Source organism: Oncorhynchus nerka, linkage group LG3, assembly GCF_034236695.1.
Source record: "Oncorhynchus nerka isolate Pitt River linkage group LG3, Oner_Uvic_2.0, whole genome shotgun sequence".
NCBI lineage: Eukaryota > Metazoa > Chordata > Actinopteri > Salmoniformes > Salmonidae > Oncorhynchus > Oncorhynchus nerka.
This window is the reverse complement of record NC_088398.1, coordinates 37,788,472-37,804,496: the sequence shown is the minus strand read 5'-3', so window position 1 is coordinate 37,804,496 and position 16,025 is coordinate 37,788,472. Positions and strand designations below refer to the sequence as shown.

At 42.3% G+C, this 16,025-nt stretch overlaps 1 protein-coding gene across 1 annotated transcript in view; it reads right to left on the bottom strand.

Annotated features, from left to right (window-relative positions):
- Positions 1 to 16,025, bottom strand: part of LOC115107571 (tomoregulin-2) — a 169,224-nt gene that overhangs the window by 94,960 nt on the left and 58,239 nt on the right. The window contains exon 3 of the mRNA XM_029630997.2: positions 12,801 to 12,930. Within this exon, the coding sequence (XP_029486857.1) occupies positions 12,801 to 12,930 (130 nt within the window). The remainder of the gene's footprint in view (positions 1 to 12,800; positions 12,931 to 16,025) is intronic.

Below are 16,025 nucleotides of genomic sequence, written 5' to 3'. Positions count from 1 at the left end.
AATTGGGATTCATCAGACCAAAGGACAGATTTCCACCTGTCTAAAGCCCTTTGCTCGCAAGTCTGGGTCTTCCTTTCTTGTAGCGATCCTCATGAGAACCAGTTTCATCATAGCGCTTGATGGTTTTTGTGATTGCACTTGAAGAAACTTTCAAAGTACTTGACATTTTCTGCATTGACTGACCTTTATGTCTTAAAGTAATGATGGACTGTTGTTTCGCTTTCCTTTATTTGAGCTGTTCTTGCCATAATATGTACTTGGTATTTTACCAAATAGGGCTATCTTCTGTATACCACCCCTACCTTGTCACAACACAACTGATTGGCTCAAACACATTAAGAAGGAAAGAAATTCCACACATACATTTGTTATTGTGGACAACAGGAAAAGGAGGACCGAGCACACCCCCATTCTCTTCGATGGGGCTGGAATGGAGCAGGTTGAGAGCTTCAAGTGCCTTGGCATCCACATCACCAACAAACTAACATGGTCCAAGCACACCAAGACAGTTGTGAAGAGGGCACGACATAAGCTATTCCCCCTCAGGAGAAAAGATTTGGCATGGGTCCTCATATCCTCAAAAGGTTTTACAGCTCCACCATCGAGAACATGCTGATGGGTTGCATCACTGCCGAGTATGGCAACTGCTCAGCCTCTGACCGCAAGGCACTACAGAGGGTAGTGGGTACGCCCCAGTACACGACCGTGGCCAAGCTTCCTGCCATCCAGGACCTCTATACCAGGCGGTGTCAGAGTATGGCCCTAAAAATTGTCAAAGACACCAGCCACCCTAGTCATAGACTGTTCTCTCTGCTACCGCACGGCAAGCGGTACGGGAGCACCAAGCCATAAGACTCCTGAACATCTAATCAAATGGCTACCCAAAATATTTGCATTGCCCCCCCTTCTACGCTGCTGCTACTCTCTGTTATTATCTATGCATAGTCACTTTAATAATTCTACCTACATGTAATATTACCTCAATTACCTCGACACCGGTTCCTCAGCGCATTGACGCTGTACCGGTACCCACTGTGTATCGCCCCGCATTTGTTATTTTACTGCCGCTCTTTAATAATTTGTTATTCTTATCACTTACTTTTTTAGGTATTTTCTAAAAAACTGCATTGTTGGGGCTTTTAAGTAAGCAATTCACTGTAAGGCCTACTACACCTGTTGTATTCGACGCATGTGACAAAATTTAATTTGATGTTATTGATGATGTTTCACAACATCACACCATCATTAGGCTTGCTAAAGCTAGTTTCAAAGTTAGGCTAAAAAGCTTTGCCACCAGCTCCTCCTTGCTTGGTTTCTCTATTGGGGTGATGTTGGGAGGTAGGTCTCGTGTCTCAACTTTGAAGTATGGGTCTTTGTATATGATCTGTTTATCTTCCCGCCGCTTGACAGCCTGCTGGACCAATTGTGTTCTAAAGTTGAATGTCTTCTGTTCAGAGACTCTTCTCTACCCAGTCGTTGGCCTGTTTGGAATACTCTACACAGCTTCTCGGGTATCCTGAAAGATGTGTAACAGAATAACAAAACAAAAAATTGAAATTAGTCCTATTTAGTCATTCCTCACATCCTCCTGAAAAGTTATTAGAGGAGGCATGAGTGGAGGAACATTGGTTCCGAGAAACTATGGTTCATTGTCCTATCCTCATGTCTCTTCCACCACCCCTCTCTTTCTGCCATTTCCTCCCTGGCAGGTATAAACAGAAAGATTGAATGGTGCTGTTGGCTGGTATAAAACAGAGTCAGTCATTACATGTCAATTCAGGGCATGAGCTGATATTCTAAATGTTTTAATTGACCTCATGTAAAGGCTGGGCAAGTTTGTTGTCATTACAACTCATGCACCAGGTAGGGCCAGAGCTGCGTATTTATCTATATGGCTCTGGCTAGGGCTGTGTCCTACTCACGGACCTCCACTAGTGCAATTAATTTTAATCAGTCAAGAGCACTACAGAAAACTGTGATATCTAGTAGAAAATAATATACTATTTCTTTTCAGTAACATAATAATGAGAAAAAGCAAACTACATAAAACAAATTAAGCAAAACAGTCAGTAGGACAGGATAACGTTGTCACGGGATTCTTCTGTTGAAGGAGAGGCGGACCCAAACGCAGCATGGTTATTGTGATACATCTTTAATAAAGATGAAAATAGAACAATATACAAAAACAAGAACTGTGAAAAACCAAAAACAGCCCTATCTGGTGTAACAAACACAAAGACAGGAACAATCACCCACAAACCCCAAAACCAAACAGGCTACCTAAATATGGTTCCCAATCAGAGACAATGACTAACACCTGCTTCTGATTGAGAACCATATCAGGCCAGAAACAGAAACAGACAAACTAGACACACAACATAGAATGCCCACTCAGATCACACCCATAGAAACATACAAAGCAAACTATGGTCAGGGTGTGACAAACGTTACTGTTACAGTAGTAGCTAAGTAAAAAATACTACAAACTAGTTCAAGGAATATCAAACAAATAACATTGAACTACTTTGCGGTAACTAGCTACAGGTGTTAGCAACTTAGCTAGCTAGGATCATACTTTGAATGGTTCGAGTTTTCCCAGCCATGGTGGAAAGACGGTGGGAACAGAACCCGTTCCCCATTGTAGTCAGTGGCCACAAAGTGATCACTGGACACGGTAAACCGCAGCTGGTACATGATTTCAGGCGTCGTTTCGACACTATCAGCAGGATGTCGGATGGCCTGCAGCCCTATCTGACACAAAGCTCCATCGCGTTCAGGAAAAGAGTGGAAATGTGTAGTGTAGTTGTATCTGTGGAACATTATTGCACTTAAATTTGGCCAATGTCACTCACCTACTAATGTTATTCACCTAGCCTTACTTTACTTCAGAGATTACTACCCGCTAGCCTAGCTAGATACCATATCTTTGTTTTCTTCCTTTCCTTTCATTCTGATGTTCTTTCTTGAAGGCACATAACTCCTTCGTCCCACCTCCTGTAATTACATATTTTAGAATCACAAAGGAGAGCATCTACTGGATTACAGACTATATGGAAGACGTTTGCACCAACATGAAGTAGGTCTTTGTTTTTTTTACACTTTTTACATTAAAAAACATGTATTTAGAAATTCAATGCAGAGACACCAATTGTTGTTTATGTAACAACAAATACACTGTTTTTAATGTAATTTAGGTCATTTCGGAAATTCAGCAATTTGACATAAAAAGAACGAAATCTAAACACTCTAACAATGGACCTAAAACCGTCTGGGGTCCTGACAAACACCCAGGCAAGTGTTATAAAGGGCCCAGAAATGTTTTTGGGTGAACACCCCATTTAAGATCTTTGATAGGCTAATGAGGAATTTGTTACAGGAAATAATCATTGTCAGCTGATGAGATTAGCATAGGGCTAACGTGTGCCAGGTTATCTGATGGGACAAGCCACAATGTAGCATTCTATAATGTGACACAATATTGACCATTTTAATTGGCTGGTGCTTTAACTTAATGTTGAATTGTTTTGTTCGTAAGTATGACCCCATATAGACTACAGGCGAGAAGTGACAGTGGCTGAATCACAAATCACCCCATTCCCATTCCCCACACCACTCCATTTGCACATTACCTCGTGCCTCTGCCATTTTCACAAATGTCCCGAAGCTGAGAGAATTACAATTACCGATGGTGTCGGGGCTAATTCGATCCTCAGATAGCCACTTCGACTGAGCCAGCAAGGCTACAGGCTTCAGAGCTGTGCTATCCCGACACACACTGTGATATGTTTGGAGTTTGCGCAATTTCATACAAAAGAATGGCGTGGCGTGGCATGCCTATTTATATGTTAAATGCATTTATTTATGTCTGATTTCGAGACTTGAAAACAGATTAAATACACTACATGACCAAAAGATGGTTGAATATCTCATTGCAAAATCATGGGCATTAATATGGAGTTGGTCCCCCCTTTGCCTCTTTAACAGCCTCCACTCCTCTGGGAAAGCTTTCCACTAGGTGTTGGGAACATTGCTGTGGAGACTTGCTTCCATTCAGCCACAAAAGCATTAGTGAGGTCGGGCACTGATGTCGGGCGATTAGGCCTGGCTCGTAGTCGTCATTCCAATTCAACCCAAAGGTGTTCGATGGGGTTGAGGTCAGAGCTTTGTGCAGGCCAGTCAAGTTATTCCACACCGATCTCAACAAACCATTTCTGTATGGACCTCGCTTTGTACACAGGGGCATTGTCATGAAAGAGGAAAGGGCCTTCCCCAAATTGTTGACATGGATTTGGAAGCACAGAATAGTCTAGAAAGTCATTGTATGCTGTAGTGTTAAGATTTCCCTTCACTAGAACTAAGGGGCCCGAACCATGAATAACAGCCCCAGACCATTATTCCTCCTCCACCAAACTTTACAGTTGCCACAATGAATTGGGGCAGGTAGCGTTCTCCTGGCATCAGCCAACCTCAGATTCATCTGTCAGACTGCCAGATGGTGAGTCCAATGACGGCAAGCTTTACACCACTTTTCAGGCTTGTGTGCGGCTGCTCAGCCATGGATACCTATTTCATGAAGCTCCCGTTGAACAGAGTGACATTCATTAATTTGTTATAGATTAGGTGTTTCGGCGGTTGTCGTTGTTCACGTTCAATGACTTGTTCTTATTCTGTCAGTATCAATAGTCTAAGAGTTTAACCACGTGGTTGTGTGTGACTGTTTGAGGTTGTGGACAGGTGTCTTTCATACTGATAACAAGTTCAAACAGGTGCCATTAATACAGGTAACAAGTGGAGGACAGAGGAAACTCTTAAAAAATAAGTTACAGGTCTGTGAGAGCCAGAAATCTTGCTTATTTCTAGGTGACCAAATACTTATTTTCCACCATAATTTGCAAAGATATTCATTAAAAATCCTACAATGTGATTTTCTGTATGATTTTTTTTCTTCCCATTTTGTCTGTCATAGTTGAAGTATACCTATGATGAAAATGACAGGCCTCTCTCATCTTTTTAAGTGGGAGAACTTGCACAATTGGTGGCTGAATAAACTATTTTTTGCCTCACTGTATTTAAGGATGATGTAAAAGATGTCCCCCCAAGAAGTCACAGCATGTCACATCAGCATCCAGCTCCGCAGGATCAGGTACTGTATAGGCTATTAGCTAAAGTAAGGTGCATTCTTGTACACACATCCTTAGAGGATCCCTTACATTACTTAATGACCCCAGTCTGTTTTCTTTCTAGACGATACTGAAAACAAAATGCACAGCGAACTGGGAGCTGTGAAATTAGTATGTAGTCTACTGTGTGTAATGCTGAAGGCTTGATGCATGGCAATATATAATAGTTGTGATGACTTGAGTAGTTATAGATATCACTGAAAACCCTTTCAGTATTAGTGGCTTTTGTTTGCATGGTGGTATTGTGAAAGTGGGGTGTAATTTGTCTTGATCACCAAATGAGGGACTACTCTTAATATGTATTCTTCCTTTTTCTTCAAGGAAGCAGATGTTCTTCTAAGGGACACCCTAGAGGCAGCAAGGTGGCTCGAACTCCAAACATTTAAAGGCACGTTTTCCTCCCTGGTGTAATTGGGATGGACGGGGAGACCGCATTACAACCCTTAAAGAACTACGGTTGTATGATGGCCTGTGTGAAGAGGAAAGTATTCTCTTCAAGGAACCAGGGTAGCCTAGTGGTTAGAGCGTTGGACTAGTAACCGGATGGTTGCAAGTTCAAACCCCCGAGCTGACAAGGTACAAATCTGTCGTTCTGCCCCTGAACAGGCAGTTAACCCACTGTTCCTAGGCCGTCATTGAAAATAAGAATTTGTTCTTAAACTGACTTGCCTGGTTAAATAAAGGTAAAATAATTTTTTAAAAACATATTCTTGTTGTTATCAGTATGAAAGACACCTGTCCACAACCTCAAACAGTCACACACAACCACGTGGTTAAACTCTTAGACTATTGATACTGACAGAATAAGAACAAGTCTTTGATATGAATTACTAGTCTGCAGCTAGGAATTCGGTGTCATTGAACGTGAAGAACGACAACCGCCAAAACATCTACTCTATAACAAATTAATGAATGTCACTCTGAATAACCCACTCTAACCACTAGAGAGAGAGAGAGAAAGAGACTAACTTTTCAACAAAGATCCTGACGACACACTGAGCGTAAATATATATATTGATTGCAATTGTTCCCGAATGAGTGAGCTTTCATGTGCAAAGGATTAGCATTTCAATTGTTATGATTATCAACTTTGTAGTGTCTCATCTCAGTTGACCCCCACTGTTGTTGTTCAACAACATGTCTGTTGTTCACTGCAACAGTATCAGTGTCTCAAATTATAGCATGAAGCAAAAAGTGTTACAACACATGTGCTGGTACCACTTTATATAATATTTCTTACGATCTGTGTTTATATTTAGCGTGTGACTGTCAAATATCAGATGGACAAAAAAAACACAGGTGGGCGGGGTCAGACGTGGGCGGGGTCAGACCGGCCACGAACTGCATACTGCAACAACAAAAACAATGGATGGGGTCAAATGTTTGACTCTGCCCACATTGAGCCCCGCCCCGAACTGCACACTGCAGTCAGGGGTACTTTAAATAGCCCAGCACTTGTAGCCTACTCCCAACCGTCACGTTGCACAGCGGCATATTTTCTGTTCCATCCTAACAGAAACCCATAGGGTTTTTTGTTTTTCTTGGAAGAGAAACACCATAATATTAATCAAATTAATTAAGCAACGTTTCTTAAAATCAGTCCCAAATACTATGTTCTTAGAGAAAAAGGTTTTAAATTATCTATTACAGCCACTATTGAAGGCTATCAAATCCTTCTCAAAGATACCATTAATGCTAGTTTGACCACCAAAGGGCATCAGTGGTTGGCACGTGCCATAGAATTCTGCAGCACCACGCAAGCTGTGATGCAGTACGCTTTGACCACGCAAGCTGTGATACAGTACCGTTTGACCCACGTTAAACAATATAAAGGCAATGCTATCAAATACTAATTGAGTGTATGTAAACTTCTGACCCACTGGGAATGTGATGAAAGAAATAAAAGCTGAAATAAATCCTTCTCTCTTCTATTATTCTGACATTTCACATTCTTAAAATAAAATGGTGATCCTAACTGACCTAAAACAGGGGATTTTTACTAGGATTAAATGTCAGGAATTTTGAAAAACTGAGTTTAAATGGATTTGGCTAAGGTGTATGTAAACTTCCAACTTCAACTGTAGGTGTTCCTTTTGTGCATGTGGGAAAGGGCAGTGTGGAGTGCAATAGAGATTGCATCATCAATGGATCTGTTGGGGAGGTATGCAAATTGGAGTGGCTCTCCCTTTGTAGTCCGTAAAAGTTTGCAAGCCCTGCCACATCCGACAAGCGTCGGAGCCCGGTGTAGTATGATTCAATCTTAGTCCTGTGTTGACACTTTGCCTGTTATATGGTTTGTCGGAGGGCATAGTGGGACTTCTTATAAGCTTCCAGGTTTGCTCCTTGAAAGCAGAAGCTCTACCTTTTAGCTCAGTTCGGATGTTGCCTGTAATCCATGGCTTCTCGTTGGGGTATATATGGTCACCAGGGGGTCGAGGTCATCAATGCACTTATTGATAAAGCCAATGTATGGTCATATTTGCCAAATGGAGGATGAGGGAGAGCTTTGTACGTGTCTCTGTGTGTGGAGTAAAGGTGGTATAGAGTTTTTTTTGCACATGTAACAAACTGGAAGAAATTAGGTAAAATGGATTTACATTTCCCTGCATTAAAGTCCCCGGCCACCAGGAACACCACCCTCTGGATGAACATTTTCTTGTTTGCTTATGGCCTTATACAGCTCGTTGAGTCCCTTCTTAGTGCCAGAATCGGTAAGTGGTGGTAAATAGACAGCTAGGTAAAATATAGAGAAATACTTTTTTGGTAAGTAGTGTGGTCTACAGTTTATCAAGATATACTCTACCTCAGGTGAGTAAAACCTTGAGACTTCCTTATTTCGTGCACCAGCATTATTTACATTATTTATAAATAGACAAAGAACACCACCTTGTCTTACCGGAGGCAGCTGTTCTATGTTGCTGATGGACCAAAAACCCAGCGAGCTATGTTATTCATGTCGTCATTCAGCTACGACTCAGAAAAACAGGATATTACAGTTTTTAATGTCCCGTTGGTAGGATAGTCTTGATCGGAGCTCATCCATTTTATTATCCAATGATTGCACGTTGGCTAATAGGACTGATGGTAAAGGCGGATTACTCACTCGCTGTTGGATCCTTACAAGGCACCCCGACCTACGTCCCCGATATCTTCGTCTCTTCTTCATGCGAATGACGGGGATTTGGGCCTTGTTGGGTGTTTTAAGTAAATCCTTTGTGACCGACTCGTTAAAGAAAAAGTATTTGTCCAGTACGAGATGAGTAATCGTTGTCATGATATGCAAAACTCTTTTCGGGCATAAGAGACGATGGCAGAAACATTATGTACAAAATAAGTTTCAAATAATGCAAAAAAACACACACAATAGCACAATTGGTTAGGAGCCTGTAAAACGTCAGCCATCTCATCCGGCGCCATCTTGCATCCATAACAATGAACTAATGATGTGAGATTTTACTTGGCATAGAACATGTGCTCTCTCGTCAGGACACTGTTGTTAAGAGGAGCTAGCCAACAACACAGCTAACACAATAACTTCAAAAGGAAGCTGGAAAGACTGCAAACTAGCTGCATTGCATTTAGTTTTACCTGTTTTCTATTGACATTTCTTTGTACAGTGCATTCGGAAATAATTCAGACCCCTTGACTTTTTTTACGTTTTGCTACGTTACAGCCTTATTCAAAAATTCATCAATATACACACAATACCCCAAAATTACAAAGTGAAAACAGGATTTTAGAAATGTTGGCAAAAATATATATATATGCCATTTACATAAGTATTCAGACCCTTTGCTATAAGAATTGAAATTGAGCTCAGGTGCATCCTGTTTCCATTGATCATCCTTGAGCTGTTTCTACAATTTCATTGGAGACGACCTGTGGTAAATTAAAATGATTGGACATGATTTGGAAAGGCAAAGACCTGTCTATATAAGGTCCCACAGTTGACAGGGCATGTAAGCGCAAAAACCAAGCCATGGGGTTGAAGGAATTGGAGCTCAGGATTGTGTCAAGGCACAGATCTGGGGAAGGGTACCAAAACATTTCCGCAGAATTGAAAGTCCCAAGAACACAGTGGCACAGTGGTTTTGGAACCACCAAAACTCTTCCTAGAGCTGGCCGTCTGGCCAAAATGAGCAATCGGGTGAAAGGGCCTTGGTCAAGGTGGTGACCAAGAACCCGATGGTCACTCTGACAGAGCTCCAGAGTTCCTCTGTGGAGATGGGAGAACCTTCCAGAAGGACAACCATATCTACAGCACTCCACCAATCAGGCCTTGATGGTAGAGTGGCCAAATGGAAGCCACTCTTCAGTAAAAGGCAACTGACAGCCTGTTTGGAGGTTGACAAAAGGCACCTAAAGGACTCTCAGACCATGAGAAACCAAGTATGATGAAACCATGATTGAACTCTTTAGCTTGAAATCCACGAGTCACGTCTGGAGGACTGTAATGTAACAAAATGTGGAAAAAGTCAAGGGGTCTGAATACTTTCCAAATGCACTGTATATATCAATAAATTATGCTTATTGATGATTTCGACTGACTGAGAAAAGCTGCCTGCCTGTCTGTCTTGTCCCGACTCCGGAACCCCTACACGTTCATTACACTGGGACAGCTGGAGATTTCAAAATATACATATTTTTGCCATTATGACATCAATTGCTCGTCTAAAATAAATGGAAAATAATGTCTAGATTTTTCCAGTAGAGATCCAGTTTATAAATTGTTTGGCTGGGCTGATAAGACAGTGGATTGCACAGTGAGATGGAACAGAGTGAATATTAACTTAAAACTAAAAATGATGGAATAGACACCAATCAGCGTCCAGGATTAGACCCACCTGTTTTATAAATTAAGTCACTAGTGTGTCCCAAAGTTGACGGGTTTATTGATCCCTTTGCCTCTCTCTGGAAGTCACCCTCTGAGATTTGTCAGCAACACTCCACATGTTTGCCTTCAATTCCCTTGATATCTGAGATTGTGCATCCCCCCCAGTCAACCAAACATATTGCTCATGTCAGCTGTGACTTGCCTAAGCAGCCCTGAAATCTGACAAGTGGTTCCCCAAACGGTTCACTCTTTCAAGTTGCTAAATTGCTGACTGCACTGTAGCACCACCACTCAATGGGATGGAGGAACTGAAGCATCCTGTGCTAATCAACTATCATTCACTCTCTGTTAGCTCACTGCCTAGTGCTAGCTTGGTGAATACCTGCTTATCTGTAGCCCAAATGTAAACAAACTCATCTTTCCCTCAATTCTAAAAGTATAAGTAAACAATACATTTACTTATGAAAAATATATAATACAACTCGAAGGCAAAATGGCCGATAACTGTTGTGTTGTGAGTCAAAAACATTGGAAAACAGGTACTGGAACAGTTAAGCAACCATTTAAGATGGTCTTCTTCCTTGCAGAAGCTCTCTACAGAGTCATCCGAATGTGACTCTCTTGTTTAAATAGTACTTTTGAAGTACACAGTGGTACCCAGTAGCATGGTAGCATGACTTGGCAACTCGGCTCTGTGTCCTTCTGTTCCCAGTTCGACAGCTACGGAAAACCCCCGATTCTGGCCTTTTGGCCTTGGCTCTAGTCACACGGCGATTCTGGGAGGACAGAGCCCTGCTGTCACACGGCTGTCGGATATGGTTATTGAGGTAAACAACCACAAGGAGCCTGGCTGTGTTGCCAACATGTAGGCTACAGAACACATTAGCCAGTCTTCTGATGTAGACCAGACTTGTTTACTTGTAAGACAGGGTGACAGGGTACCCAATCAGAGAACATACAGAGATGCCTGGATACTGGACAGCCATTGGGAATTTAGGTGTGAATAGACAGGGTACGAACCATCAGATCAGAGGATGTTAAGGTATGCCTGGACATAAATATAGTATCACATGTGGAGAGAGTGAGTAGACAGATGTGGGTTTGAGTGACAGCTCTTCTACAAGTATTAAAGGAACTAGTAGATTTGAAATGGGAGTGAGACTGAAAGCCTATTCTTGTCTTCATTCTGTGATTGGTTTGTTTTCAACAGGGATGTCCATCATCAGTCCTTGAAAAGGTATTGTGTGCAGGTTTTGGTTCAAGCCCAGCACTAACACACCTTAACCACGTCATCACATGTTTATGAAAGCCTTTTCTAGCGGGCGTTGAGTGACTTGTTACTTTTTTTGGTTTCTTAAAATGCATGACCCATGTTAATCAAGCTAGCAGTGTATGGACACATTCACTGTCCCCTCAATTATTTATCTGATGTGTAGTTTCGCAGAGAAATGTAGGTAAAGGGTGAGGGAGAACTGACAAAGAAAACAAAGAGAGAGGGAGAGAAAGGGGGATGAATAGGCAAGATAGAGGTTAATAATTTGTTTTGTGCCCAGCACACTGTTTTACTCCCTTCTTTGTTGATGTTGTTTGTTTGTAAGACTACTTCCAAGAGTAAACATCCAGTACATAAATAAGTTCTAAAATGTAATTTGACCATATATTCTTTTGAAGTGACAGTGAAGGGGGAGGAGGGGGCTGGGCGTTGCGGAGGGAAGTGAGCTGTCAGCCTATTCTCATCACTGTCACGCCCGTTCTGCCAGGGTGCGATGATATTTATTTTGTTTTCTGAGGCTTGTCTCTCAAAATGAACTCTCATCACATGAAAAAATATATATATTTCACGCTCTCACAGAAAAGACACACAGGCAGATGCACACACACATGCATGCACACATACATACATGCAAACATACACACACACACACACAAAGTAAATGACAAACATTCAAGCAATTTACAGAGGGTTAAGAGCTTCCATGTAAGTGAGGCGAAATGAAGGTTACTTTTGTGAAGCAAATCAGAAACACACACAACCCTCAACCCCCCACCCACCACCACCCACCATCCACACACACGCTCCAATTCCTACTGTGTTCCTTATGAGTGTGGTGGACTGCTGAGCTATATGAGTGTTTTAGGTCCCTTGAGTGGAGTTGACCAGGGTGGCTTTGAGGTTAACTGAGCCAGTAACACCCCCAGTGTACAACACTAGCCCAACAGTGGAGCTTGAGTGGAGCCAACATGTTCCCCTTGAAAACAGATTCACTTTGGTCTTGTTCAGGCAGCAAACAGAAGAAAACTGACTGAAACAGGAAGGTACTGCCTGGACATGTCCAGTAAAACACAAATGTCACTGCAAAATGTCACTGCAAAATGTTTCCTATTGCATGCCCTACATGCATGTAGGTTCTTATCTTGAAAAAAAAAATTGTGGGATACTCCTACTTTTCACACTATTGTGCTGACCAAACCATACTGTGCTGACTTGGATATGTTCTTCTCACAGTATTCTTTCCTCGCACGGTTCCAGAAAGTGTGGTCAATGCTTAACCAGGCTAGCACAGTACAGTTTGACTCAGCTTGGCTCAGTAGTGAGAAAAGGGTATAACTTGCTTTCTCTAACAAAGCTTGATTCGCATACTACATTAATAACTCTGATGAACTAAAGTATTGTGGATGAAATCAGTTTAGCTTTATAGTTTGATATTGGACTGAAGGAGAGTGTAGGTATGCATCTACAGACCTATGTATATGTCCATCCTTAAGATGCTATGTAGGCTACGTACCGACAGGACAAGAGCCCTCTGACACCACCAGCACTTCAGACTGCTGCTTGCAGGCATCCCTGCGTAGATAACATTCGTTCTGGTAGTTCTCATTGTTGGAGCCGCACACGGGGACGTAGTCATTGTTGCACTGCAGAAAGAGAGCAGAGGTAAAGGTTATGGTCAGATCACTACATTATACATCTCTATGTCAGATAAATCCATCTCCCCTCTCCACATAATACAGTATGAATTATTACATCTCTCTTTTCTCAGAGAATATTTTTATTTACATTTTTTAACAGGAAATTGGACAAAAGGCAGCAACATGCTGAATTGTGAGTACGACATACATTTGAATATTAAAATTGATATTACTAACTAAAATACAATAATGTTCAACATCAACTGTTCCGCAGGCAAACCATGGTTGGGATGATGCTGCCATGGAAATGCACAGTCCTGCAGTGGATCAGTTCCAGTTTAGTTGAGGAGTGGGTCTGGTATTGGCTCACAGACGATTGTTGGGGTGGGAGCATATGGCGGTAAGGATCAGATTAAAGAAGTCTCTCAAGATCCTTAAAGGATCTTGAAAGACTTTCTCTGCGTGTGTAGTGATGATAGACCGAGATTGGTGCATGCATCTGAGTAGGAGGTGTCGTCTGTTCCAATGATGATACGAACTGCTTTCCTTTGGACAGTCTCGATGGTATCGGATTGTGTCTTGATTAGCCCTGCGTGCCACACTGGGGCAGCATATTTCACCACTGGTTGGATGTAGGTTGGAAATACTCTTACCAGGTCATTCTTATGGATGTGGAAGTACTTCAGGCATCGGAGGAGGAACAGACGTTCTCTACCTGTGTCGACTATTTTAGATTTCCTTTGATCTTGATACCTCAATTTTCTGGAATTATGTGTTGTTAATAGACAGGCGGGGTAGTACGGGTGGAGCACTTTGCACTTTTTAGGGTTCAGAGCATGTGGCTCCCCACTGACCACTTCTCTAGGTCAACCAGGTCTTCTTGGATGGTGGAAGGTGATCCACAAGCTTCCATTGTTTGACTGCAGTTAGCCTGGCTACACTGTTGATATGTGTCACCTGTGTGAAATTGCTAGCTAGTTAGCAGTGCGTGCTAGTAGTGTTTCAATTGGTGATGTCACTCGCTCGAAGACCTTGAAGTAGTCGTTTCCCTTACTCTGCAAAAGCAGTGGCATTTGTGGAGCAATAGGTAACGATTCTTCGTGAGAGGCAGTTGTTTGTGTTCAGAGGGTCTCTGTTTCGAGCCCAGGTCGGGGCAAGGAGAGGGACGGTGCCATGACCTGGATGACTCAGTTGTGCTCTGCCCGGTTGCTGCCGAGATTGAGGAGATCAAAGGGGGTGAGAATAACCAGTGTGAAATGGCCAGCTAGTTAGAGGTGCATGCTAGTAACATTTCAGTCGGTAACGTCACTCGCTCTGAGACCTTGAAGTAGTTGTTAGGTAATCTTGAAGTAGTTGATAGGTAACAATGCTTTGTGGGAGGCAGTTGTTGATGTGTTCAGAGGATCCCTGGTTGGAGTGAGGAGAGGGACGGAAGAAACATTGTTACATATACAATAAAAATCAGCAGGCCAAGCAGAGTTCCTTGAGGTAGGCCATAAAATACACTGACACTGTTCGACAGCACACCATGATACCTCACAACCTAGTGTCTGCATTTAGACAGGCAGCCCAATTAGGATATGTTTCCCACTAATTGGTCTTTGACCAATCAGATCAGCTCTGAAAAATATCTGATGTGAAAAGATCTGATGTGATTGGTCAAAGGACCAATTAGTGGAAGATATCAGAATTTGCTGCCTGTATAAAGGCAGCCTTAGAGAGGAAGTTGTCTATCCATATGGCAAGGGATAGTCGAAGCTGGAGTTCTAACATCCTGTTGATGGTAAGGTTGTGGCAGACACGTTAGAAGGCTTTGCTGAAGTAGGTGGGCAACCATTCTTATCCTGGGACTTGAAGAGCTTGTTGGTTATATCCACCAGTGTGTGGTTGACCGGCCTTGTAGACATCCGTACTGTTGAGTATTAACTTGGGTTAGGATATCGCTAAGAGCTCATTCAGTGATAAAGCTCTTAGCTACTTTGCTCAGGAGAGAGGTTAATGAGATATATTTCACTGATGGAGAGTGGCTTGGTTTATGGTAAAGAGCCCACTATCTTCTTTCCATTCATCAGGAACAATGCCTTGTCGCATCGACAGGCCAAGAATATCAGCCAGTGGCCCGCTCAATTCATATGCAGACTCCTTTTTTAGTCTGCCTGGGATTTCATCTGAGCCCTCTGCCTTAAAGGTTTTCACATTCTGCAGCTTTCTGTAGACTTTCCAGGGTTGGACCGTTGGAGCAGGGCGTGCTGGTAAAAAGCAGGGCAGCAGTACAAGGTTGATAGATGGTAGGTACTGTGTTACTTTTGATAGTGCTTTGTTGATTTCATTTGGAGAGTTTACAGACATAGTCAATCTCTCCCTATCCTAGTCTGCTGTCCCCACTTGCTTCAATATGTCCACCATTGTTCCTGTATCCAGAGAAAGTAAAAGGTTACTGAACACGGCTGATAGAATCTTGACTAGAACCCCAAAACTTGATCATTTTACTCCAGTGCTAGCCTCTCTACACTTGCTTCCTGTTAAGGCTAGCGCTGATTTCAAGGTTTTACTGGAAACCTACAAAGCATTATATGGGCTTGCTCCTACTTATCTTTACGATTTGGTCCTGCCGTACATATCTACACGCAGGCTACGGTCACAAGACGCAGGCCTCCTAACTGTCCCTAGAATTTCTAAGTAAAAGGCTGGAGGCAAGGCTTTCTCCTAAAGTCCATTTTTATTTAATGGTCTGCCTATCCATGTGAGAGACACAGACTCTGTCTCGACCTTTACAGTGCCTTGCGAAAGTATTCGGCCCCCTTGAACTTTGTGACCTTTTGCCACATTTCAGGCTTCAAACATAAAGATATAAAACTGTATTTTTTTGTGAAGAATCAACAACAAGTGGGACACTACTACTACTTCTACTGACTGTTACGGAACTTTTGGACATTTCGTCACGTTATAGTGGACGCACTTTGTGACTTTGGAATTGTTTACCAAACGCGCTAACCAAAGTAGCTAATTGGACATAAATAACGGACATTTTCGAACAAATCAAGCATTTATTGTGGACCTGGGATTCCTAGGACCTCATTCCGATGAAGTTCATCAAAGGT